General features: G+C 44.4%; 1 protein-coding gene across 1 annotated transcript in view; it reads right to left on the bottom strand.

Moving 5' to 3' along the window:
* Positions 1-26,372, bottom strand: part of LOC146785484 (butyrophilin subfamily 1 member A1-like) — a 149,687-nt gene that overhangs the window by 87,606 nt on the left and 35,709 nt on the right. Inside the window, exon 2 of the mRNA XM_085634564.1 lies at positions 9,793-9,912. Coding sequence (XP_085490690.1) covers positions 9,793-9,912 — 120 coding nt within the window. The remainder of the gene's footprint in view (positions 1-9,792; positions 9,913-26,372) is intronic.

Raw genomic sequence — 26,372 nt, 5'->3', positions numbered from 1 at the left:
TCCCCCCGAGACTTTCAGGGTAGGAGCGGAGCGTAGCGCCCCACCTATTTTGAAAAATTCACGAGGATTCGTCGACCGGCGCAAAAGTTATTCAAAATAGAATGTTGCGGATTTCCTATGGAAACGTGGTCCTAACTATAACTACCTACTGGCGACCGCCAGTAGGTAATTATATATATATATATATATATATATATATATATATATATATATATATACACTTAAAAAACCATAGGTTTCACACATGTTATAGTTAGCTGGACATTTCCCTCGTAAAAAAACAATGAAATTCCCCCGTTATAGTTAGTAAAGGGAACTATAACTCACGCGACCGCAATCCACTGCTGATGACGTCAGATATTACATCACTGTATTTATTCACTTATTTACCCATTTTTCTTTCCTTTAACCTTTAGCTATACATATTTAATAAATATTTATTTTACAGAAAGACACATATGTCATCAGTGATGTAATATCTGACGTCATCAGCAGTGGATTGCGGTCGCGTGAGTTATAGTTCCCTTTACTAACTATAACGGGGGAATTTCATTGGTTTTTTACAAGGGAAATGTCCAGCTAACTAGAACATGTGTGAAACCTATGGTTTTTTAAGTGAATTTGCAAGGTTTTTTTAAATGCTAATTCCTAACTATAACGTGTGTGAAACCTATGGTTTTTTCAGTGAATTTGTACGGTTTTTTAAATGCTAAGTTATGTATTTATTATTAATTTTTTTTTTTTTTAAGGTTTTTTACCGTGCGCGCACGTTACGCCGTTCGCGTAATTTTCACGTTTCTACCGTGCGCGGTAAGCGCACTCCGCGATTTTTCGTAAAAATATTAAAAACATTTATGGCCCTTGGGGGTCCTTTGGGGACCCCCTGACAATGGCTAGGGGGCCAGGAACTGTCCACCGTGCCCCCTTTTCATGTTCTCCACCTTTATTTTTCACCTCCCTCGGACTGCGAGAGACAAAATGGCGGCCGACACGTCCTGGTTTCGACCGATTCGAATGTTTACTAAGATCTAACAACCAATCAGAATTGCGCTTGTGCACGGCAGGGTGCGCTTACCGTACGTGCACGGTGCGCGCCTATAGATATATATATGCTTTTAAATGCTATTTTCTCAGAAAATACTGAACAGATTTACACCAGACCTGCAAAAGGCAAATACCTGACCTGAGGACTACCTCTCTGCCAAATTTCAAGGTTTTCTGTTCAGCCGTTCGGGCTGTAGCGCGGACTAAAGGTTCTATGGGAAAATGCATGGGGAAAACGCGTTTTGGGACCCCCCCTTTTTCTCAGCCCCCGCTTGACGAATCCCCCCGAGACTTTCAGGGAAGGAGCGGAGCGCCCCACCTATTTTGAAAATTTCGCGAGGATTCGTCAATCGATGCAAAAGTTATTCCAAATAGAATGTTGCGGATTTCCTATGGAAACACGGTCCTAACTATAACTATCTACTGGCGACCGCCAGTAGAAAATATATATATATTTACTTAAAAAACCATAGGTTTCACACAAGTTATAGTTAGCTGTACATTTCACTCGTAAAAAACCAATGAAATTCCACGTTATAGTTAGATCAGGTAACTATAACTTGCGCGCCCACAATAAACTGCTGATGACGTGACATATTACATCACTTCTGACATTGTCAGTGACATCACTCATGACATCAATGATGACATCTGAAATGACACATTGTGCATTGCGGTCGCGCAAGTTTTCGTTACCTGATCTAACTATAACGTGGAATTTCATTGGTTTTTTACGAGTGAAATGTACAGCTAACTATAACTTGTGTGAAACCTATGGTTTTTTAAGTGAATTTGCAAGGTTTTTTAAATGCTAATTCCTAACTATAACGTGTGTGAAACCTATGGTTTTTTCAGTGAATTTGTACGGTTTTTTAAATGCTAAGTTATGTATTTATTTTTAATTTTTGCGCGCACGGTGCGCGCGCTGTGGGCACTCGGTGCGCTTCGCGCACCGAGCGGCCACGTTGCACAGTTCGTACCGTGCACGCCTCGCCATTTTTTACAAAATATCAATTGTTTTTTCCTCCCTTGGGGGTCCTTAGATTTATATATTAAATGTGATTGTTAATTCTTTTTTTTTTTTTTTTTTTTTTACCGTACGCGTACGGTAAGCTTACCGTACGCGCACTCCGCGATTTTTTTTTTCAAATTATTAAAATTATTTTTCATACTTTTTGGTCCTTTGTGAACCCCCTGACGAACGCTAGGGGGTCTGCAACTCTCTTCGTTGCCCCCTTTTCATGTTATCAGCCTTTGTTTTTTAGTGCGAGAGACAGAAAATGGCGGCCGATACTTCCTGATTTCGACCGATTGGAATGTTTACAGTCATGTAACCACCAATCAGAATTGAGCTCGCGCACGGCACCGTACGCGTACGGTAAGCTTACCGTAAGCGCACGGAGCGCGCTTACAGATATATATATTGATTTAAATGCTATTTTCTCAGGACCTACTGAACAGATTTACACCAGACCTGCAAAAGGCACATCCTTGACCTGAGGACTACCTCTCTGCCAAATTTCAAGTAATTCTGTTCAGCCGTTCGGGCTGTAGCTCGGACTAAAGGTCCTATGGGAAAATGCATGGGAAAAGCGCATTTTGGGACCCCCCTTTTTTCTCAGGCCCCGCTTGACGAATCCCCCCCGAGACTTTCAGGGTAGGAGCGGAGCATAGCGCCCCACCTATTTTGAAAAATTTGCGAGGAGTCGTCAACCGGCGCCAAAGTTATTCCAAATAGAATGTTTTGTATATATATATGTATGCTTTTCATATATAATTTTATTATTTCCGGGGTCCCCGCACATGGGCAGGAATATTCCGTGCTTATGACTATTGATGAGGATCCCCTGGAAGAGAAATATGTTTACTTGAAATACGCCACAGTGACCCAGGGCGGTGTACAGCACTTAATAGGAAGCCTGGGGTAGGGGAGGGCGGGAGTGAAAAATCAACCCAGGGGAACAGATCGGAAATGTGCATTCCAGAAAGACATCTTGAGAGCCTTGATTTTGAGCTAATGCCAGGCGATAAGGCGCTATCCCAAAAAGGGGGAGGGTTTTCTCGACAGAGTAATACTTGAACAGCCAACATTACGCCACTACAACTTAACATTAATGTGCGCTCAGACAAACAAACCAGATGCATCTGTTCGGCACTTGACGATTGTAACTTAGTACATTAAAATTAAGCTGTCTGTTGTTGAAAGATGCAGGCTGAAGCTTCATGTGCTTTTAAACTAGTTGATTTTTTACAGAGTTAAATTTCACAGAATTAAGGAATGTAGTGCCCTATTTTAGGGGTGTCACTTGTTTTTTGCGCAATTGTAAATGTAAAATTGGATACTTATTAGCCCATTCGTATTCCCACTTTTATTTTTTACCAAGTTATTACAGTGCCATGAAGATATGCAAACCATAATTTCTAAACAAACACCTGGCACAGCAGCATCGATCTATTCTGCAGGGCCTTTTGAACACCTGCACAGCAGCAGATTTATGGAAGCAATATGTGTACGCTTTCATCATTCATGTGTCTGAAAGCATGCTGGGTGCGGCCTGGGAGCACGTGAGCTCACGTGCGGCTTTACGATGCGCATACCGAAACTTGTTAAAAAAAAATGAAGAGCAAAAGGCAAGACATGGATCCCCACAGCGCAGATACCGGAAGAAATTTCAAAGGCAGGAGAGGGGCTCATTAGCATACTCGACAGCTTCATGCCTGTCTGGCGAGGGGGGAAGGAGTGGAGGCAGGATGCACTATTGAAATCTGCTTCCCCAAGGCGGGCCGCGCGCACAGACAATCAGGCGAGCTTTGACCAAACCTCTAGGTGGCGCCTTTGGGGCCTTTTGGCTGTGCCAATTGTTTTTAAGCAATGACGCACAGCATTATCAATACTGTCAAGCTTGATTAACCAAGCCGGGGAGTTGCGCACGCAAAAAAGAAATAAAAAGACGCACTCTGTGGTGGGGTAGGGGGAGGGGCATGCGCTGGTCTGGAGAGCAAGCAAGAGGAAAGCCAGATGGCGCATGACGCTTAATGAGGAAGAGGCGGCTGTGCGTGTGCACCGCGCGTAACAGCAACCCTTAGGCCACAAGCAAAAGCTTGTGGTCGCATTTCTAAAGCCCCCACTCACTAAATGTCTCGCCAGACCAGCACAGGCGCTGGCTCAGGCGAGACCTAAAAATGGAACCTCACTTGTGTGGGTAGGTTTAGTGCCCGGGACAGGAAACAGGGCAAAAAACAACACAGACCCATCATGTTTTTCCAGTGAAAAAATGACCCTTTTTTCCCCCAACGTGGGTCGCTGTGGATACGGTGCTTTAGCTCAGCCGATACCTAGAGAAACGTAGCAAACTTGCACATATTTGAAAAATAGACATCTGGAGGAATCTATGGTGGGGTGACTTCCTTGGCTCTCATCAGGTTGTTTTACCCAGAAATGGGTGTGAATTCCCTTATCCACCCCTCAGAAGGAGCAAGATATCTATTTGGCCCCGGGGTAGGTTTGAGCATGCTCATGCCTGCCACCACCTGCTTGTTTGGGTGCCCCCCGTCGCAATGACATCATGGTTCACAATATTTGTTTTTTTAATTCCCCCAAGGCCCTTGCAGTTGGCAAATGCAACCTTACAATGCTTTGTGCACTTTTTATTTTTAATTTACTGTTCCCTTTTTAGTTTATTGTTCCTACATTGCTATACGCCATGATGAATAAAAAAAAGAATAAAAAAAGAAACAAAACAGTCCTAGGATGCTTGTTTCCGGTCCAGGGAGGACCCGGCTTGGCAGTTCGGGCTGGACTGTTCCCATGAGGCACAGGGTCAAGACTGATTTGCATATAGCCAGGTCTAAACTGGGGTGGCATAGTGAGCAAAAGAATGATGGATTTAACCCAGATCTCTTGACTGGGGGTGAATGTTTTGATTTGTTCTGCATTCCGTCCATCAATTGTGTGTCTTTTGCTTTCTCGCCCTAAGTACACCAGGTATGCTCAGACGTGAGTCCTGGGCTCACTGTGCCACTGGAATCAAGCTATCCTAACTGAAGAGGGGTGAAACTTCGAAACCGGTCCTAGGATGCTTGTTTCCAGTCCAGGGAGGACCCGGCTTGGCAGTTCGGGCTGGACTGTTCCCATGAGGCACAGGGTTAATTAAGACTGCTTTGCATATAGCCAGGTCTAAACTGGGGTGGCATGGTGAGCAAAAGAATGATGGATTTAACCCAGATCTCTTGACTGGGGGTGAATGTTTTGATTTGTTCTGCATTCTGTCCATCAATTGTGTGTCTTTTGCTTTCTCGCCAGGAGAGCTAAGCCATTTTCGTGACAATAAGGCACTTGAGGGCGGTTTATTCATAGTACCCCACCCTCTTCATTTTAGTGTTCTTGGTTAGAGATTTGGAAACCATGATCCAAGAACACTGATACCAATGGCAGACTGTAAATCAGATGTATAAGCTGCTGTGTAACATCCAGCCTCAGTGCTTCTACCCTTGCATCTCAAGAGTTGCATTCCTTCTCATGTTGAAAACAACAATTGTACAACTTCAAAACAGAGCCGGTCAGAAGCATGTGTTCAAATATTGGCTCCAGCCACTAATAATGTAATTTAAGAAATGAGGCAAAAGAAAGTTCTGCCAAGATAACTAATACAAGAGACAATACACTGTTGTGATCTTGTTTAGGTGGGTACTGCTAGACCAACAAACGATTCTTCAGAGTCTAGGGTTCTGTTGTCATAGTGCTGTTATCGCAGCCCAGCAGCTGTGGCAGTTGCTACTGGGTGTTGAGAGGAGCACCACGTTTTGAAGAGTGAACATTTTATAGGTCCTTTGCTGAAATATTTCCAATAGTTGGTTACAATTTCTGAGTGACTGTGTGAAAAGTATATATTAACATGAATGTCACAGCATTGGATGTCACTGCAGTTTCAGCTCCACCTTATTTTTGTGTGAAGACGTGAGGTCTCCACGCTAAAGGAATAGGAATGCTGGCAATACACTTACAGTGGCTGGGAAGGACTACATTTCAATGTGAGCACCCTGGAGGAGGGTATGTGGTGTGGGAAGAGAATCCTTGTTAATGTCTTCTCTTTTGTATTCCGGCAGATAGTGTAAAAACCAGAGGCACAGGGAACCAGGTCAGAAGCACAGCTTGTCTCTAGATAAGGAAAACAGCGAAAAAGGTGTTGGAGAGGGGCATTATGTAGTTGAATCGTGTGTTTTTACCAACTTTATGGAGCACAAACCTAGCTCCAAAGAGCTGTAAGGCACTTTATAGAGAACATTTTATTGTACCCGAGCATTTCAGCCCCAAGGTGCTGAGGATACAAAACTGCTATGCAAGGGTGTCATTAGGGGGAAGTGAGGGGAGAGAGATCCAAAGGGAGAAAACTAGATAACACATGCACGGTTTCTTCTCTCATTATCAATTCAAATGCTTGGCTGTCTAATAATTTGACCAGTATTAAGCGCCTGGTCAAATAAGAAAGCTGACTTTAGAAGCCAGCTTTCACGGTTCTAAGGTGAGTAGTTTAATTGCCACTACACATTTCCTTCCATTAGACAAAATTACAACTTTTTGATAAACACACAAAAAAACACAAGGATGGTAGTAATATAAGAAAGTTACACCAGATGACACCATGGCCCACTGATGGTGCTTCTCCTTTAAAAACATAGTAATGGTACCTCCAAATGATGTGATTCAATGGTTCTGAGGCACCACTACAATTCCCAGAATGCAACCAACTAAAATGAAACTTTCCTATTAGAGCTTAGTATTCCAGGGCCAGCAGACCCCGGTTCTCTCCAAAAGCCAACTTTCTGATGAGGTTCCTGTGTTCATAATGACACTGCTTGTGTTCCTAGCTTGTACCCCAGATGTGGTTCGGCATTTCAGACTCAGGCGGATAACCTCAGGCCTACAGCCCCAGCTGCCTCAGAACACTGCAGATCAAGTGACCCAGGTGAAATGCGTGACCTAAAAGTGCAACAAAGTGGCATCCGGTCATAAGAAAGTGCTACAAAATAAGTGCTAAATTAATGCATTTTGATCGCCTCTGAAAGGACCGAGAAGAGGGTTGCTGTGGTCCAGTGTTAATCACACACACTGCACTTTTACAAGTCTTCCTTAAATAATTATTCGGAATTAACTCTCAGCACCAACCCAGAGACAGTTAGGATAAAAAGCATTATCAACATTCAACGGAAAGGACTGGGAGACAAACAGCTTTAACCTGCTTCAATACCACTCTTTTAGTCGCACAGCTTTCAGAAATTCCTTTACTAAATCTTTTTGCCCCTTTCCGAAATTGACCAGAATAAAGCTTGCTCTTTTGTTTGGTTGCTTCCGTTCACTAAATACTTGCACCAATATGACTTTATCACACACTGATTACAAATGAGTGCCCTTTGCACAGGGTCCTCAAAGTCACGCAGGTGGAAATACGACAATTCGACAGGGGAGTCTGAGGTTCCGTATGTGGCTACTCTACTTCTGGGGGCGTCTGTTTATGTGGGTATTTACCATTACAATCAAGGACTTGGTTGGGAATTCAGTCTCCTTCATGTAGGCCCTTCATCTGCACCCCAGACCCAAATAACCCTAACATTGCATTAACAATGCAAAATGTAACTTAACATCTGTATGAGGAGAAAGAAATGTACGGACTACCCTCATAGCAAGCTATGGCAGACAGGTTAAAGCAAGATGGTAAAGCCCTTCAGGTAAGGTATGTTGGAAAACAGACCAGTGAGTTTCTAGCAGAGTATGAGAAAGCAATGGCACAGAACTATGCAAACATTGAGGGCTGTCATCCCTGCTGGTAGGAGGAACAGGCTAGGGTCTGCCAGCAAAGTAGGCTGGCTCTTGAGAGTCCGCTGCTTAATACTGAGCAGTCAACACTACTTGTGACACTTGTATCAGTGAGGACTAGAGAAGGTTTATGTTGTACTGAAGCGAGGCAGATGTGCTGAAGCAGGGGTCTGAGACGTTGCATGCTGCCCTTGAATAGCGGTTTGCGCCTGCTTCCTGAATGTGTATTCAGCTTATTGCTATTGCTATGGCCTATGACACAGTAAAGCTGTCCAAAAAGTAAACCATTCAGGAGGTCTCTTACTTTAAACTGCCACTATTTGCATCAAGTTGGTTTTATCATTCTGAACAGCATGCAGACTCTTTCGAGCAAACGCACGAGGGCCACCTGGTGCGATACATTAGAAGTTGCCAGTGGTCCGTCCCCCTCTAATCTGAGCAACTGCCACTACTGAAGTGGAATATCAGGTTCAGACTGGCACTCTGCAACCGTGTGACTTCAACTTGGAGCTCTGTTGTCTGTCTTTAATTTCCACGAAGTCGTGGAAATGAAAGAAGCACAATGGTGCTTAGATTAGGCTGAGTGCCACCACCCTTAAGCCAGCACTGATACTATGGCCAAACACCCCATGGAGGCTGGAAGTGAACGATGGGTGGCCTTCTGTAAAATCTGCCCCCTTTAACAAAATTGGCCCTTCCCTTCCAGCCTCCCGGGGAGAAACCCAGTGCCCAGTACTGCCAGTCTGGCCCAGATTTGTAGTCATCCATCTTTACTCTCATATAAGCAATTTAATCCCTTTTCCTATAATCGCATATGTCACCTGTACCTTTGGTCCGCACACAAATACTATAATCTTTTAGTTTAAAACAAAAATGGGCATTTTACACTCAGCAAGAAAATGCAATTCACACGTAAATACACCTCTTCCCTCCGATGTAGGAGTATTAACAAACCCCTAGTACACTTGTGCAACACTCCGCACTGCAGCCTGAACAGTGGAATCTTAGGATGGAGACTGTCACGTAAATCGGTGTGGTAATACAAGTCGTCCTTCCCAGCGCTCTGAAGGGGAATCCCATACAGCCCCACCCCATAAATGTGCCAATGAAATGACAATAGAAACGTTAAGTACATAGTGGGGGCCCAGGGAAACAAAAGGGAGGAAGAAATTAAGAGTGGGTGCACTGTGGGAGGGTAACTCAGTGAGAGAAACGGAGACAAAACCCCGCAAAAATGGCAACTGTTTTCGAAAGGGGATGAGGCATAACATCCAGAGCTGCCAACTTTGGATTGAGGAACCAGTTTCTAGTCTCAGCATTGGCTCTCCCCATGCCTACGAGATGAAGCAAAGACGGGCGGGATGGGGAGCAAGATGAGCGAGATAAAGCTGGGGGTTTTAAAAGCAGTGATACGGAATGCTACCAACAAGCTAGCCGGCAACATTTACCTGCAGATCAGCATGAATGAGCAGGGTGAAGTGAGGGAGGAGAAGAAACTGGCATGGACTGGTTGAGGAGGGAAGAAACAGACATGAGTGAAAGCTAGCCAATACACGAACACTCATGTGAAATGCTCTTTCAGATAAAACAAAACAATAAAAAATGCCCCATAGCCAGTAACTATAATGGGACAAGTGCAATGCTACAAGTAATGGGGCCTGCTCAATGGGAGGGAACAAACAACGAAAAAGGAGGGACAAATAGAAAAAAATAATCAATTAGAAGCAAGGCTTTTTAATGGACACTTAAACGAACAAATGAAGAGCAGTTGGCGGGCTGTAAGTCCACAGAGTGAATACAACATGTCTCGAAGAAACAGCACATGGGCTGCCTAGGCTCGACCTAAAAACAAAAGGGAGTCACTAAAATCAAAACAAAAATGTATAGTATCAATACAATAAATAGGGTTCTGTTCTTTGGGGCCAACAACTCACTGGGATTGGTTCAAAGTCCAGCAGGAGTCCTGCTTCACGTTTCTGTTGAATCAGGATTTTCCGCTCCCGTTCACAGGTGTGGGCTATGTGGTTTCCTGCTACCTCATTGTCCTCCAGGCCCTAAAAATATAATTCAAGTCAAGTCAATTTGTTTTCATTTCCAACGTATTTTTTAAAAATAGAAACCTAACTCTCAACTTTATGAAAATAAATTACATTAATGAAGTTAAACCATATAAACGATGAAGTAGCCGAACCCTCTGTCTCTTTGATGTATGAACTAAACATTAGATTGTGGCAATTAGTTTCCAAGTAATGTAAAACTTGTAAATCTATTTACTGTATAATTATGCCTCTGATTTGTTTAGATTTACACACTTTTCATGATTTCTAAGTTTTGCAAGTGTACCATTGGAAAGTCACAATTGTCGTACATTCCCATGCAAACCTCTGGTCCACTCCGCATACTCCATAGCAGTGTCTGCACACTGGGCAGTCCTCTGCAGAGCACATGGCGGAATAATGTGCTCAAATACATTTTTTCTTTATTTCTTTCAGAAGAGAAAGAGTTAACTTGTGGACAAATTAAGGGTGTAACTTTTTTTTTTTTTACCACATGGGATAGGCACTTGTAACTCTTGTTCATTGCAAGAGACACTGTCCAACAATGGAAACTACTTACACAAACATTCTTATGCTGTTGGGTTTTTCTTCTGGTATGTTACTGTGTGTATTGTTTTTATGATATGATGTGTTGTGTTGGGTTGGGTTGGGTTACTGTATGGTATTAATGTGTTGTTGAGTGGTGTTATGTTGTCAGTATGCTCTTTTGCTGTAATTTGTTGCTGCTTTGTATTGTGCTGTTGTGAAGTATAATTGTTTTTTTTCTTTTTATATTTTTATTTGCATTTCCAACACAGAACATAATAAGCATGTCACAATGAATTGCCCATCACCTTCTACCCTATCACCACCCTCCTCCCCCCTTCCCCAGCATTTCGCAAAACCTAGCAATGCAATAATATAGAGGAAATCACCCGCCACAGTGAACCTTAACCACCTCCAGATCCCTCCCATATGTTATAAGATCGACAGAATAACCCTCTCGTCCCCCTCAGAGCCCCCATCCATGCCATAATAGCGGCGCCATTTCCCCCATACTCTGGAGAATTTCTTCGGGCATCCCCTCACTGTGTATGTAACTCTTTCAGCCACCATATATATGTCCATCCCCCTCCTCCAATCGTCAAGCTTCGGGGGGTTCGGGCCTCCCCATTCCCGTGCTACGTCCCTCTTAGCCACCACTAATGCTAGTGTCAAGAAGATGAGATGTGGTCGGATCAAATCTAGATCATTCGCTATCCCCAGTACAACTAATTTGGGCTCCATTGGTAGGGACACTTCAAGTATTTCCCAGAGTTCTCTCATTATCCTGGCCCAGTAACTTTGGAGAACCTCACATTCCCAAATGGTGTGGTAGAAGGTGCCCTCGGCATGGCCACATTGTAAACAACTAGGGTCGGTGGCCCGCCCCATCCGGTGTAGGCGGAGTCGATCATAGTAGACTCTGTGGAGTATCTTAAGTTGGATAAATCTGAGTCGAGATTTTATCGCCACCTCCCTAGGGTACATCAGGGCAGTTTCCCAATCGAGCGTGTCCATCTCCCCCACGTTCGATTCCCATACAGTCTTCAATTTCACCAGTCCGTCCGGAATGTTATTAATTAGAGTTTTATACTTCAAGGAAACTAGTTTAGTCTGCACCTGGTCCTGCAGTAAGCGGCCCTCCAGCGGAGCATATTCCGGCAAGGGGGCCGACAGCGCCCCCTCTGCCTGCCATGCGTGGCGTATTTGCGCATACTTGAGGAACTGAGTGGAGTGCAAGCCGTACTCTACCTCCAAGTCCTGAAAGGACTTCAGGGCTCCCCGGCGCTGGAGGTCTCCCAACACAGAGATGCCTATATCATCTCACCGCCGGAAGCCTTTCAGCTTATGCAACTCCCTTAGCCACTCACAATTCCAGATTGGGGTTTGTCTCGGTGGTTTGTGCCACCATCCGATTCGTCTCGTCGCCCTGTCCCAGCTCTCTACTGTCACCTTTGTTGCCGATAGCAGTGCTGTCCTCCACTTCCCTCCATAAATATAGTGCAGGCATGTACGACGGTCTAGTTTCTCCCTTTCCAATCTTTATGTGGGGTGATCCGCCGGGGTATGCAACCAATCGTTTATTGGCGCGAGATGTTCTGCCCAGTAGTATGCCTCCACGTTGGGGAGGGAAATCCCTCCGTTATACTGGTTTCTCTGTAGGGTCTCCAGCGCTATCCTAGGCTGTTTCCCTAACCAAAGCAACTCTCTAAGGCCCTCATTTATGTCTTGAAAGACCTGACGTGGGAGGGAAAAGTATTTGTTTTGTAGTGCATAGAGGAGCCGCGGTAGGGTGATAATTTTGTACATCGCCGCCCTCCCTAGCATGGTGAGTGGGAGGGTATTCCATCTGCGTGCATCCTCCTTAAAGTTCAATAGAACCCTCTGGATGTTTTCTTTATATGAGACAGCGCTACTTTTTGTTATGTAGATTCCTAAATATACAAACCCTGCAGTTGTCACCCGTAGTGCCTCAGGTATAGCCGGCCCCAGGTCCCCCTCCCCGGGATTGTACAAGACCGATTTATGCCAATTTATAGTATAGCCTGAGCGGGATCCGTAGCGGTCCAGCAGAGAAAATAGGTGCGGCATCGAGACTTCTGGAGATGTAACATACAGCAGGATGTCATCCGCATACAGCATGATTTTCTCCTCACTCCTCTCTCCTTGGAGAATTTTAAAACCCGCGATCTGCCTATCCTGCCGTACTTCACATGCCAGCACCTCTATGGTGAGGGCAAATAGTAGCGGAGCCAGGGTACATCCCTGACGGGTCCGTATAGGGAAGTCCTCCGAGAGAATACCATTAACTTTAACCCTCGCTCGTGGGTCTGCGTAAAGAAGCGTAATCCACTTCCTAAACTTCGGACCAAATCCAAACTTTATCAGCACGCTATCCAAAAAGGGCCAGTGCACTGCGTCAAACGCTTTTTCCGCGTCTAGGGAAAGAAACACGTGGGGTTCCTCTCGCTCACACACCTCCAGCAGCCAGTTGTGTGTCCTCCGCAGGTTGCGTCTAGTCACCCTATCTGGCAAAAAACCGGTCTGATCTAAATGAATTAGGCCCGAAACCACTATACGAAGGCGGAGGGACAATATCGTCGCTAAGAGTTTCACCTCCACATTCAATAACGATATAGGGCGGTATGATGAGCACTCCTCCGGCGGTTTGCCCCGCTTATAGATAGGTACTTTCGTGGCCATGCGGAGATCTGGCGGGAGCATCCCCTCCTCCAGCGCTCCATTGAATGTGAAGTATAATTGTTGAGTTATTGGAGTGCGCAACTTTTATCTTGTCTTGCATCTTTATGTATTGCTGTTATTTTGGTGGTATTAAAATGTGGTGTTGCTGTTGCTCAACTGTTATGTTATGTTATTTTTATTTGTACCGCGCACAGCTGCCCCAGCAAAGGGGCGTCCTGGCGCTTTGAGAAGGTGAACACAACACAGCACTAAAAGTATGTGTGCTTAAATATGGACAAATAGTCATGTTGAATATTACCATTGTGAAAACATTATCATGTATTACACTATTATTGGTTTACATACATATGACAAAGTGTGTGTAGCGTTATTTTGTAAGCACAAATGGATGTTGTTTTGTTTCTCCTAGAAGTATCCATTTGCCTCAAATATGCTTGCTAAATTTAATGGCTCTAGTGGGCCCCAAAGCCATGTTATTCCAGGTTGCATATTTGGCCATTTAAACAAAGCATAACCTCACAATCATACCTGGCAAGTGGAATCATGATTTTAGGAGAAAAGGTAGCTCAGTATTGCATACATGAATGGTATTTTTTCCTCAAGGTCGTCTTGTGCTTCCTAAAAGAGTAGATCATGCCACCTGCTCATTAGAAACGTTTTTTCTGAAACTACAAAGTTTCTGACATGTGATTAGGTTCCACAGACCGAGAGAAAACAGAAGGAAATTAATTACCAATAAAACAGTTCTTGGAGCAAAAGCAGGAATCTAGAGAGTTGACATATGGAGCCTGGAATCCGCTGACAGAAAATTTAAATACGGATGTGGCAAGTGTATAGCAATGATTTAAGCTCTATATATGTGAGATATGTTTTCATAAACCAAGAAATTTTACTCTGACCATCTGGTACCGAGGATAGCCGTAACTGAAATTGAAATAGCAATCAGGGAAGAACATTAACGTTTGCTTCTGCCCTACCTTTTCGTGGCCTTTGAAAGAGTTAAACTATTTTACTACTCTTTAAGATCATCAAATAGCCTGGGGTAATTTGCTTTGTACAATTTATTGGACCTAATTATTAAGTGAAACACACAGATGTTATATGTGGTTTGACTGACTTCAATGGCACCAAGTTTGATAGGGAGTTTAAACGTATCAAGTACATGGTAAAAATGTAAGATCTGACTTAGAGCTTCATACGCCCCCAAGCTCCTATATCAGAGATAGTAGCGTCTGGGTCTTTTGAAGGGTTGATGTCATAATTTTTATATCAAACCATCAAAAGTACAGTGCATACTGAGCTACTCTAGCAGATGTCACGTACTGATGTTCTCCACACCTAGGCCTTGTATTCTAACTGGACAAATTCCACCATTTCAAGTGCTGCTGTCTAAATTCTAAAAGCTTGTACTACTTAAAGATGTCACATAACATGAAGCCATAAGGCAACTAAAGGAGAAGATTCACTGCATTTCGGGTGTTTACAAGGTTTAAGATGGTAGCAAATATTGTTTCTCCAACAGGGTTTTCTTCTTTCAAACATTTTGGATTGGGCTTGTACTGTATGATAGGATTTACGTTTAAGTACAGTGTTCTTAGTGTAATAGTCTACACATACCATAAGTTGTTGCAGAAAATGTCTTTGAATGACTCCAGGAAGTGATGTTGTTTAAAGGCCCCTTGTACGGATGATCTATGGTGGTAGCATGCATAGACAACAAGCATGAGGGGAGCTCAGCTATCATGTTACAACCAGTGTGGCTTTTAATTAATAGCCTACATGCAAGTGAGATATGTCAGGCACGTGTTGACTGTCTCTCCCTGAATCTCCAACCCTACTTCCATTTCACCTGCCTCCCCACCTGTGTCCTCCTATTGAAACATCACATCACCATCCAGTCTGTATTCCTTCCCTAGGTCCTGTTAGTTAGTAGTCTGCTCCATTTCCCCACCCCAGCTCACCCGACATACTCCTTTATGGTTTATTTCCCCTTTTTTACCTGCCACTCACCCAACCTCAAAGGAGACACTGAAACGTTCAGTAGAAAAAGGGGAAAAAAAGTCCAACATAGTTGCTGAAATGATTCATAGTTAAAGGGAGACACTATGTGACATTGGGAAAAGAGAGAAACATGGCCATGAGACTGAACTTATGGGGAAGAAGTGAGTGTGAAAGTGACAGGACATATGTAGCGACAAAAAGGCAGGAAGGAAGTATAGAATGTGCAGAGGGTGGCAGGGGTATTTTGGCAAACATCAATTGACCAAAGAAAACAGTTCCTGGCAATACATATCACTGTTTGGAGCAGGGTCGCGTCATGCTGACATGACCCTGCACCAAACAATTTTATTTTGAAAAAGAAAATCCAGATACGGGATTTTCTTTTTCAAAATAAAAACCATAATGCTCCCCTCATCATGAGAGCTATCTCCCATGGCGGGGGGAGGATTATTTAAAATGTTCTGTCTGTCACCGCCTGGTTTGCCTGGCGGTGGCCGATAGTAAGACACTGTAAGAAACATGGCTACTTGTCCGCCCATCTAAATAGGGCGGTGGGACATGTAGCCATATCTCAGTAGGCCCTTACTCTGTCAGGTATGTTACAGAGGTATGCCGTAGCCAAACTTATGGTCCCCCGCAATTAAATCGGGCAGGAGACCATTATGTTGGTGGCGTGTATACTCCGTCACAACAAAGTATAGACACAGCTAACCCATAAACTGTCCCCAGAGTACATATTAACTGCTGAGTGGAAATACCATTTTCTGTAATAAATAAGTAAATTTCCATATGCAATACAAAGATCTGATGAGTATATTAGTTCACAGCCTGCAACTGAAAGAGAGAGAAGACTACTGCCACTAGGGTGCAATACGGGAAAATTCTGCGATGCAAATAACAATAAAAGATCAAAGGCATTGCCCAAGTTCCGACAGTCGATGTCTGGAGAATCAAACTAGCCAAGTGAATGAAGGTTCCCATTGCACACAACTCACCCTTTCAAGGGATCAAGGAAGACTGTTGTGAGCAAGAGAAGAGGCCTCCAAATCAAGCACATTGTCAGCACACTTCCTGGTTGGTGTTATTTGAAGTGGCTTAATGGCAGCCCAGGCGAAAGTTGGCCGACATGGGAGTCACAGATGACGTGGTGGATAGTTAAAGTTTTCTTGTACCAAGCTTAAAGAGGGAAAAAATTCAAGCCATGAAAGTGAAGATCAGAAATTCTCCAACAGATCAATAAAGTAAAGGGAACAGTGTTCAACTATGTTGTTTACTTGCCAATACCCTCTGGGCAAGTTCCAAAGAAAGTCTATTATGCACCTTTAATAACATTAGAAGGAGCATGAAATCATTAGGATTGGGAGTTCGATATCGAAAAGTTATAGAACTCATGTGATATAATAATACCAGCATTTGTAAAGAGCGCAGCTACCTCAGACGAGGTGTCCCGGCGCTCTGGTCATCGGGAAGATTAAGCGAGCTTTCGCCCAGAGTCACAAGGTGCTGGGCTAACCTGCCGCCGGCGATCGAACCGTAAGCCCCTGTGCTCCGGAGTAAGTCACCCTAGCCGCTGCACCACAGGTAACAAAGGGGATTTGCCCACAAGTATTGCTCCACATCAACCAATTTTTGGAGGGCCCCAGAAGGAAGGTAGGGAATCTATTTGGGTTGCGGGGCATTCCCACATCATCAAGGCAAAGCAGAGTCTAGCCTTACATAACTAGAGCAAGGGTCTCTGGCTTAACACATGCTTCACTGCGAATGAATATGGAAGGCCATCTGAAGGGTTGCTCAATTTTAGTAATGTGACGGTTAGCCTTAAAGGCATGAAGTACAGTCCACTGACCCGATCATAAATGTTGTGTTACAACCATGTTTGCTCTTCCTGTGTTTTTTTCCCCTTGACTTAAATTCTCAGCCTTTTAACTCAATAAGACTTATGCTGTCGTCATTACAAATAGTAAGTCATTGGGCAGCTTGTGACACAAATGTGCAGCTTATGCACTGAACAGAATGACTTTCTAGGAAGACATCACAAATAAACTGCCCAACCAGTTATTTGTGAATTTGTGTGTTTATGAAGGCTGCCGCTTTTAAAGAGAGCAATACTGTGTGAAAAGAAGAGAGAAAAAGAAGATAGAGAAGAAGAGTGGAAAGAACGGGAAGAGAGAATATTGACAGATCATAGAGAGACAGAACAGAGATAAAAGGAGAAGGAGGGCAAAGAGAGAAAGATGGAGAATGTACAGGATCCTACTGCTCAGGGGTAGTGTCAACCAAATCTTAGACTCCTCTTACATTTAAATTAAGTACAACATTACCTGACTGATATATTCAAGGAAATAACCCAACAGTGTCGATTTAGGGCAATAAAGGAGAATTGTGGACATAAATGATATGGTTTAATGGTATAATGTCAAAATGAAGATGAAAAAGATTTATGTCACAATGTCATGGTTGATATTGACATACAAAAATAATACATCCAGAACAGGACTACAGTTATCCTATCAAGGTAAATATATATGGGGACGCATAGATTTACTACATATAACTCTGCATCTATTTACCCTGACAATGTAGTTGCTGTCGTTGTTGAGGATAATATTGGTGCCTGTTGATATTTCGAGCACAAGATTGCGACGTCCCCCACAAACATAGGGAAAAGAAATCTGGGGAAGGAAATTGATGGAGACAAAATGACAAGAAGTGATACTAAATAAACATGTTTCTTTCTATTATTGATAACCGTCGCTCTCGGTAATGGAGGGAAAAAAATTGTATTTTGGAAGGTTGTAAAGATTTTGCTGCATTCCTAGCATAACATTAAAGTGACTTACTTTTACACTGGCAAAAGTGTGTGCAAGCAATTAAACTGCACGGGTCCTTAAGGTTTAGCAACCAAATCTCTTTAGTTCTGAGTCTATAACTAGAGGGGTTGAGGAAGCACAGCATGACAGCCAACAACCTTGGAGGCTCGAGTCTCACATGTTGAAGAAAGGGTTTGAAAGGATACTTAAGTGATTTCAAAGTTGGAATTGGAAAAGGTTTGGTGGATTAAAGGCTAGCAAGGCTATCTGGGAATGAAAATTTAACGAGGAAAGTAGTAGGGCAACTGGTTTGCTTTGTACAACTCCTTCAAAAAGGTCTGGTAAGTCAAAATCTGTTGTTGCCTGCGCAAGACTCTGAATCTGGTTCCTTCTAGCAACCATCAAGTAAGCAAAAGCACTGTTTTCCAACTGATATTCAACCCTTCCTATGAGAGCCTGTCAGGATTTTCACAGTGAAAGTTTTCTATCACATGGACTGTTAAAGGGGCTAACCAATACTCAACCCTCGCCTACCACAACAATCTGTGACTTTCCATGTACCAAAGTACATGTTTACAGCTTTAATATAGTGTAATACCAACCCGCTCTTAAAGGTCTATTGGCTTCATCATATGATTTTCACAATAAATACCACCCACTTACTGCCTTTTTATAATAAACAGACCACATCTATGGCATCTGATGTAACTTTTCCCAGTGAGCCAATCAGTTCTAAAGCCAGTGCTTAATTTGCAAATTAATAAGTTCTGGTGCCCAACATTTTGTCAGAAACCCATAGTTAGCACGGACGAGTGTCAGGACTGCCAAATACCAACACTACTTAGTTTTGATTTCACCTCATATCTTTCTTTCACCACCATACACTGCCTGGCCCTTTATTTCAGTCCTGGAGGTTCTTTTAATTTTATCCCTGCTTTCTCCATTTCTCACTGTTTTCCATCTTTCCCTTCCTGTTTTTTACCACCTTTTGTGATTCTCCCTCTCTTGCTCTGGATCAAAGCAGATGAAGAAAATTAAGTGCCAGTCCTTAAATATTACTGCCAGTAGGCCCCACCTCCAACTACCGGCTCAAAGTAAGCACTGCCTAAAACCTTGATCATTAGCTTGTCACTATACCAAACTCATGGACTGTATAGCAAAGAAGCTCTCTCACCAGACAACAGTCAGTCATACCATCATATAATTACAAATATAGAACAAATGCAGTCCGCAAATCAATATACAAGCACTCTATGAGATTAGCAAGGATTATCAAAGTGAAAATCTTTCGCCCCCAGGATTTGTCATAGGGCGTGACCAACACCAAAGCACTTGTTTACAACTAAAATCTGAGAGACCCCATGTAACACAATGCATATCTACAGGCTTCGACACAGTGCAGTACCAATCCAACCTTATAGAGTCCTACTGCATTAAGAATACGTTTTCCCAAACGGCAATAATCAGTCAAAAATGACAAATAGGCTTAAATAGTATTATAATACGTGGGATTCTGCAATCCCTGTACAAATGCACTTGTTTAAATTTAGGTCTCGCCTACGCAGCGCTTGCTCTGCCTAGGAGAAGACCTTTAGAAATCGATTCGCATTTTCTGCCAAAAACGTGCACGCATTGCATTGCTTTCAATGGCAATGCGTGCACGTTTGGCGATTCCCTTGCGGGAGCGAGCTTTGAAACCATCTGTTTGTAATTAACTTCAAACAGATGGTGCTCCCTGCTCGCTCCCGCAAGGGAAACAGACGCAGGCCCCCCCTCCTCTCTCCCCTCCCCCTCTCCTCGTCAAACTTGTGTTTCATCCCACTTAAACCCCAGCCCATCCCTTTTAACCATTTCTTTGCGCCTGTTTTTCCGCAAACCTGTCTCTCTCTGCCACTTCTATCACTGTCGCTGCCCTGTTATGTTTATTGTGCCTATGTTTTTATCTGCATTTCCATCTTTGTTTTCTTTGTCTCTCTTTGCCATCCGACACTCTAACACTGTCTGCCTCTCAGCTTTATGTTGTCTCACAGTGCACCGTATTTGCTTTGTTGTCCTGCCTCTCCAAGTATCGTGTCTCCCTGAGTGATGTGTCTCTGAGACGTTTAACTTATTCAGTGCCTCAGGCTAGGACCAGGTTGATTTGCAGGGTCTCACTTCATCATAGGATCGAATCCTCATTCTCAGTGCTTCCCACGGTCAGCGGTTTGTCAACAGTCAATTTCCTGCAGTTTTGTAATCGCAATGCGCATGCTCCCGCAACCTACACTGTGGTGCGTAACAGTGCTCTGGCGCATTTATGAGGTCATCCGCTCGCCTGCTGCTGGTTCCTTTACCCAACTGCCACACGATCCCTTAGCAAATAATGTAGTCTCCCCCCCCCCCGACTACTGCCATGTGCTTCCGCGGCATTGCTCCCTTGGAGGACGTGACTCACCAAGAGCCTATTGGCTGCCTGTTGCATCAGAACTTGTGTGATTTAATAAGAAAGATACTTGAAATGACGATGCGCTTATTTTCGAGGGACCTGTGGGACTAAATTAAAACGCATGATCTCAAGATAAGAGAATATTGAAGAGTTTAAAAACAAGCATTGGCATAGTCAATCTCGCTTTTGGGACCTTATAAGTATTTAGTTATGCAACACAATTTCCTTGGTGCAACAACATCAACAGTTGCCTGGCTAAACATTTATAAGGTCTCAAAGGCGCGACCTATTGGCTATGCCAATGCTTGTTATACAATTGGTGACTAGTGGCCACAGGCAGTCGCTGTTAAAAAATAAAATAAAAAAAAGACGTCATAACTCAACTGTATTAAGTTATTGCATTCGGGTTCTAACGTCACAATACCTGCTGCCAGTAGCTGAGGTAAAAGGCAGGTCAGGTCATGGAGCAGCTGTTTAAATCAAAAAAATTGAAACGCTTTTCTTTCTTCTGCTCTATTTTTCTAGCTTACAGTGACTAGCAGAAAGAGTAGGATTATGTTTTGCATTCCTTAATTATAGAAAAGTTTGAATCTTTCTGCATGTTCCTACAAATTCTGAGTTACTGCAGCTTTATAAACAAAACCGACTTGTATTGAACTGTTTCTATATCTTTTTGCAACAAATATCCAACAGTTTTTTCATGTGCTTAATTCTGCAGTAGAGGTTCTATTTTTATACTTTCATGTTTACAAACATGCTCTCTCTTTCTGAAAGAGCTACCCACAACGGTTTTAAGTGGTTTGTGTGGTAGGTGATGGTTTTACCATGTATTATATGAGATAAACTACATCTTGCCGCACATGATAAGTGTACTGCAAGACACCTCGGAGTTCCATAACATTATAAGGAACTCGGTCTTCGGCCTATTTCCTCTATATAGTTAAAGAAGGCCTCTTTATCAAGTACTTTATCTTTATATCACATGAAACCCCTAAGATGTGTTATAGGGGTTAACCAATAACAATCCCCATTACTATGGTAATCCGTGAAATTTAATGAAATAAAATACCTTTCCCAAGAGTTTAACTATGTGCAATAATCAGCCACCCTTAAATTACCATTGGCTTTATTATGTGGCATTTCACAATAAATTTTAGGCACACCTCCTTCGTTGTAACTTTTCTTAATAAAGCAATCAGACGAATGTCATCTGGCGTAACATCTCAGAAAAACCCAATCAAGTTTATAGCTTTTACCATTGACTTTTCACCATCACCAAGCTGAGGCCTCCTTTGTTGAACATTGGCTTTCCCACAAGACATAGTTATAACATTGCAAACATATCAAAAATGACAGTTGGCAATACAATATTCAACCCCTCCTAAGAAGACTTTAAAAGGTATTATCACATGTAAAACTTCTACCCCTAGGGTTTGTCATAGGGGTTAACCAATAACAAAACCCATTTCTACTTTGGTAATCTGTGAAATTTAATAAAATAAAAGTCTTCAGTCCTAGATAAGCCATATTTTTAGGTCCATCTGACCCCAAGGGGGACGGAAAACCCCTAGACACCAGGAAAAGTTTCTATGTGTGTGTGAACTGGAGTTCGGCTGACGGTCTGCGTGTACTGGCACTTGGCTGGTGGTGCGTGTACTGGCACTTGGCTGGTGGTGCGTGTGGACTGGTGCTTGGCTGGCAGTGCGTGTGGACTGGTGCTTGGCTGGCAGTGCGTGTGGACTGGCGCATGGCTGGCGTGCGTGTGGACCAGCGCTTGGCTGGCGTGCGTGTGGACAGGCGCTAGGCTGGCTGTGCATGTGGACTGGCGCTTGGGTGATGTTTGGGTGCTTGGTGGTGAGACTGTTGTGTTAGTCCTGTTGGCATTTGAGGGTGATGGGCCCTTGAATAACGCTGTTTGGAAATTTAAGTGTTGTATTGTGTTGGGCCCACAGCTGGCAGTGTAAATGGTTGTAGGCAGAGGCCTCTTTATGTGGTATATCAAAAACCTGATACACCATGTAAAGAGTCTAGGGGTTCGCTTATGAGTGGACAGGGGCTTGCTATGCAATCCCAAAGGGCTCTATTAGGGGTATTGTGGTCGATCAGCTTTAGGTTTAACACAGAGGAGTGCAAGAAATTTGCAAATACGCTTAATGATCAATAAATGAGACAACTCAAGAAGGAGATCCACACCACTGTAAAAAAAAAATAGCAAGTATCTTCATGTATGTTAAGGGATCAGAGAAAAACCATTCAGGTAAGTAGGTTTTCAAATATAAATAGTTTTCACTTTAAAAAAATGGACACATCGCAATTTCCCAGCTCTGCGATGTTATCCTGTGGAAGGAAGAACAAGTTGTGCAAACAGGCATAGTACAGCGACTTACAAGACCAATCTCCAGGAGGTAAGGTGACTGGTGGGCAAGGTCCAAGGCTCACCAGCAGTATACCACAAGCGGCACGGGGGAGGCCGGGTGCAGGGAGCGAAACAGCATCAGGAGCCCAATGTAGTTCAATGGAGCTAGGTCACTGTGGAAAGAGGCTGCAGGCTCTTGCCAGGTGGCCAATCGGGCTGAAGCAGCAAGTGGGCTCAGGCCCAGCGAAGCTCGGGGCGGAGGTGTTGGGTGGGACACTTTTGGTCCTTTTCTTCAAGGCCCAGGGGCAACTGGTGCAGAGGTGTCTTTAGGCATCAGTTTTTTACATACCGGAGCATTCATGGTAGATGGGGCCTATGTGTATAAGCTGCAGGCGACATTGTGGAGTCCAAGAGAGGTGAAACCGTGATGAACTTGAACTCTGGAGGGCTGGGGAACCTTGTTGACAGTGGTGGCCCACTTCAACCCGGGCCGAAGGAGATGGGTGCAGGGGTTGCTTCAGGTGTCGGATTTTGGTGGTTTCGGAGACCTCAGAGTCTTTTCTTTTGGAGTTTCTTCAGAACAGGTCTGCTGTTTAAGGGACATCTTAAGTCTTTTTCGAAGGCAGGCAGTCCTCCCAGGTTCCTGGAGTCAACAGTTGCATGACGAGTCGACTTTGGCACAGTTTTCAACGAGAGTTGCAGTCAGGCCGACTGGGCCCAAGTCAGTTGCTGTGAGAAAGTGCCTCTTTGACAAGGTAGGCCCCACTTTTTGCCTGGAATTGATGGGGTTTCAATTGTAGTACACAGGGTCCCTGCCAACCAGGTCCCATGTGCCAGTGCTTCTTCCCTATAAACATATCCACATTTGGTACTTCTGCCCCCTGAGAGTCCCTAGCAAATGGTTCCCTGGATACCAAGGGCCTGGACGCTGAAGAGAGTCCCCTGGGACGCCCTAACTAGGACCATGCATGCCACTGTGAGGTGAAAAACGACAAAGTCAACATGACACCCTGCCTGGGTGCCATGCCAGCCAGAACTGCCTGAAGATATAGGTAAGTCACCCCTCTAGCAGGACTTACAGTCTTTAGGCAGGGAGCACCGTAACACAGTTGAGGGCATATCTGCATGATATGCCCCTACAATACTTAAGTCAATGCTTAAATATTGTAAGTGCGAGGGAAGCCACAAGAAGTACATGCTCTGGAAAAATTGACAACTCGAGTTTCCCAGCACCATGATGGCTTCACTGAAATCAGGAGCATTTGGTACCAAACAAATCCTTGTAATTAATCCACACTGATGCCCGTTTAATTAAACCATATACTCAGAGGGTACCTCAGAGGGTCCCCTGAAAACCTACCGACCCTGGTGTAGTCAATCACTGGCTTTAGGCAGCCTGACACACACAGACATGTTTCTGGACCCCTGGGTAGAGAACCTCCTCCCCCAGGATGAGCACCGTGCTCAAAGGGGAAGCTTCAAAGGCCTGCTGCCTTTGTAATGCAACCCAGCCATTGCTGCTAGCAGCAGATGGCAGCCCCAAGTTTACACCCCCACTCTGAGTGAGAAAACGAGCTGGCACACTTAGCAGGTCGAGGAGGTGTGCCCACCATTGCCAACTCCAACCCCAATTTGAAGAGGAGGGGACTCACAGAATGGGGCATAATAGAGGGTGTAGTCACCCCCAGGTAGTATTTGGGAGGCTCCCTCAGACCTTGAAACTAGTTACCTGCGACCTAAAAATAAGGACGAAGACGACACCGTGCAGCAAAGCCTGAAGAGGACTACAGACTTGACCCCAGCCCTACCGGTCTGTCTCCAGTTTTAACAAACCTGCGGAAGACTATGCCTGTCCTGCAGCCCGCCACTTTCAGAAACCCTGTGAAGACTGCCTGGACTTCGATAAAGACCAGAACTCCTGAGGACAGTGGCCATGTCCCCAAGAAATCAACTCAAAGGACTCTGGATCAAGCTGGAACTGCGACTTCTGTACACTCTGCACCCGACGCCTCCGGCCCATGTCCAGGAGGACCACCGACCCAGGACAGGCTCCCCAGCGATCCTGATCTCAAGTCCAGCATTGGTTAACCCCTCATGGATGCCACCTTGACGCATGCATCCTGAATCCAAAGGATCCCCCAGACCGCGACCGGCTCCGGTAAGAAGAATCCAACATCTAAAGACACCACTGCACCCGAAGTCCCTCGGCCTTGGCGAGCTGAATCGACCGTGCCCCTACATTCCCTCACATCTCTACTTACCTCTGCTGTTGTTGGTTTCCTTCATAAAACCTCTGGTTCGACGCCTTCAGCCTGTTTGTTGAAAGCAGTGTCTCCACTTAAAAGCATAAGGCGCCAGACACTGAATCTTCACCCTGCGCCCAGCCACCCCTTTGCCACTGGTGGTGTAGGTTTTGTGCTGCTTTAAGGCCCCCCTCCTTTACTTCACCTAACCCCCATAGTTTGGCCCCTGCAACTGATTTACCTACCTGCAAGCAGTGTGGTTTCGAGCACCCCCAGTCTCCATTGAAACGCATTGGGCCGAACTCCGATTTTGACCTTGGCACTCAGCCGCCCCTGTGCAGCAGATGTTGTAGTTTTGGTACTCACCTGACCGTTGCCCCTTGCTGACCTTTGGTCCCGAAGACTGGAACTGTAAGTTGCATACTTACCTGTATAACTGCATTATTGTTTTCCTCCATAGGATAACATTGAAGTGTTCAGAAATTGCACGGTCAACTTTTGAAAGTGAAAAGTATTTTTATTTAAAAACGTATTTGCCTTATTGCAAAGATCTTGGTCTTAAAAGAAAACACAAACAAAGCTTATTTTTATTAAATTGGCGTAGATCCCCTTTTTGAGTTGTGTGTCCATTCTTGGTCAATGTTGTACAATAAATGTATTACACCCCTCTGTGTTAGGCCTAAGGCTGCTCACCCACACTACCACTAATAGAGTATTTGGGGTTTTACATTGAGCCCTGTACACTTCTGGGGAATCTTTGGATACCTAGTGGGATACCACATACAGAGCCAACGTCTTACAGGTACTCTCTTCAGTCTTCTCTGCTTTTGCAGCTCTTCGGTGTCCCCTCTCTTTCTAGGTGGTCAGGATCTGTCTCTCTGGTGCCAGGGGCTCCCTAAATACTGAATTTCAGGGTGTTAGTTGAGTGTAGGGTAGTAGCCAATGGGCTGACACTTAGGGTCACTACGCCCCCTCTATGACCACTTCCTGAGGGAAGTGGCAGTACTCTGTCCCAGAATTCCTAAGATTGCCACCACAAAGATGGACACTCCTGAAACATTGTGTTCACCTCTCAGTAGCCCACCTTAGGGGTGGTACTAGCCTGAAGGTAGCACACCCACTTGACTAGATGACCTCTCCTGTAAGGGGAGACAGATTTGCATTCCTAAGGCGCTGGGTCTTTTGAAGCTTGCTGGCCCAAGGAGACTAATCATCGGGTCATCCTGCAGGAGAGGGTGTTGGCGTTACACCCTCTTCCCAGACAGGCCTTTGTCCTGGGTCTCCTGAGAGCAGGAGGCCAGAACAGTGTCTTGTGCGTAAGGCTGGCAGAAACCAGTCTGCAAGCACACCAGAGGCTGGTAGGTTTTCAGGGGGCACCTCTAAGGTGCCCACCGGGT

The sequence above is a fragment of the Triturus cristatus genome, chromosome 11 (assembly GCF_964204655.1).
Source record: "Triturus cristatus chromosome 11, aTriCri1.1, whole genome shotgun sequence".
NCBI classification, from domain to species: domain Eukaryota; kingdom Metazoa; phylum Chordata; class Amphibia; order Caudata; family Salamandridae; genus Triturus; species Triturus cristatus.
Note: the sequence above shows the minus strand (reverse complement) of the source record. Positions and strands in the feature narration are given on the sequence as shown.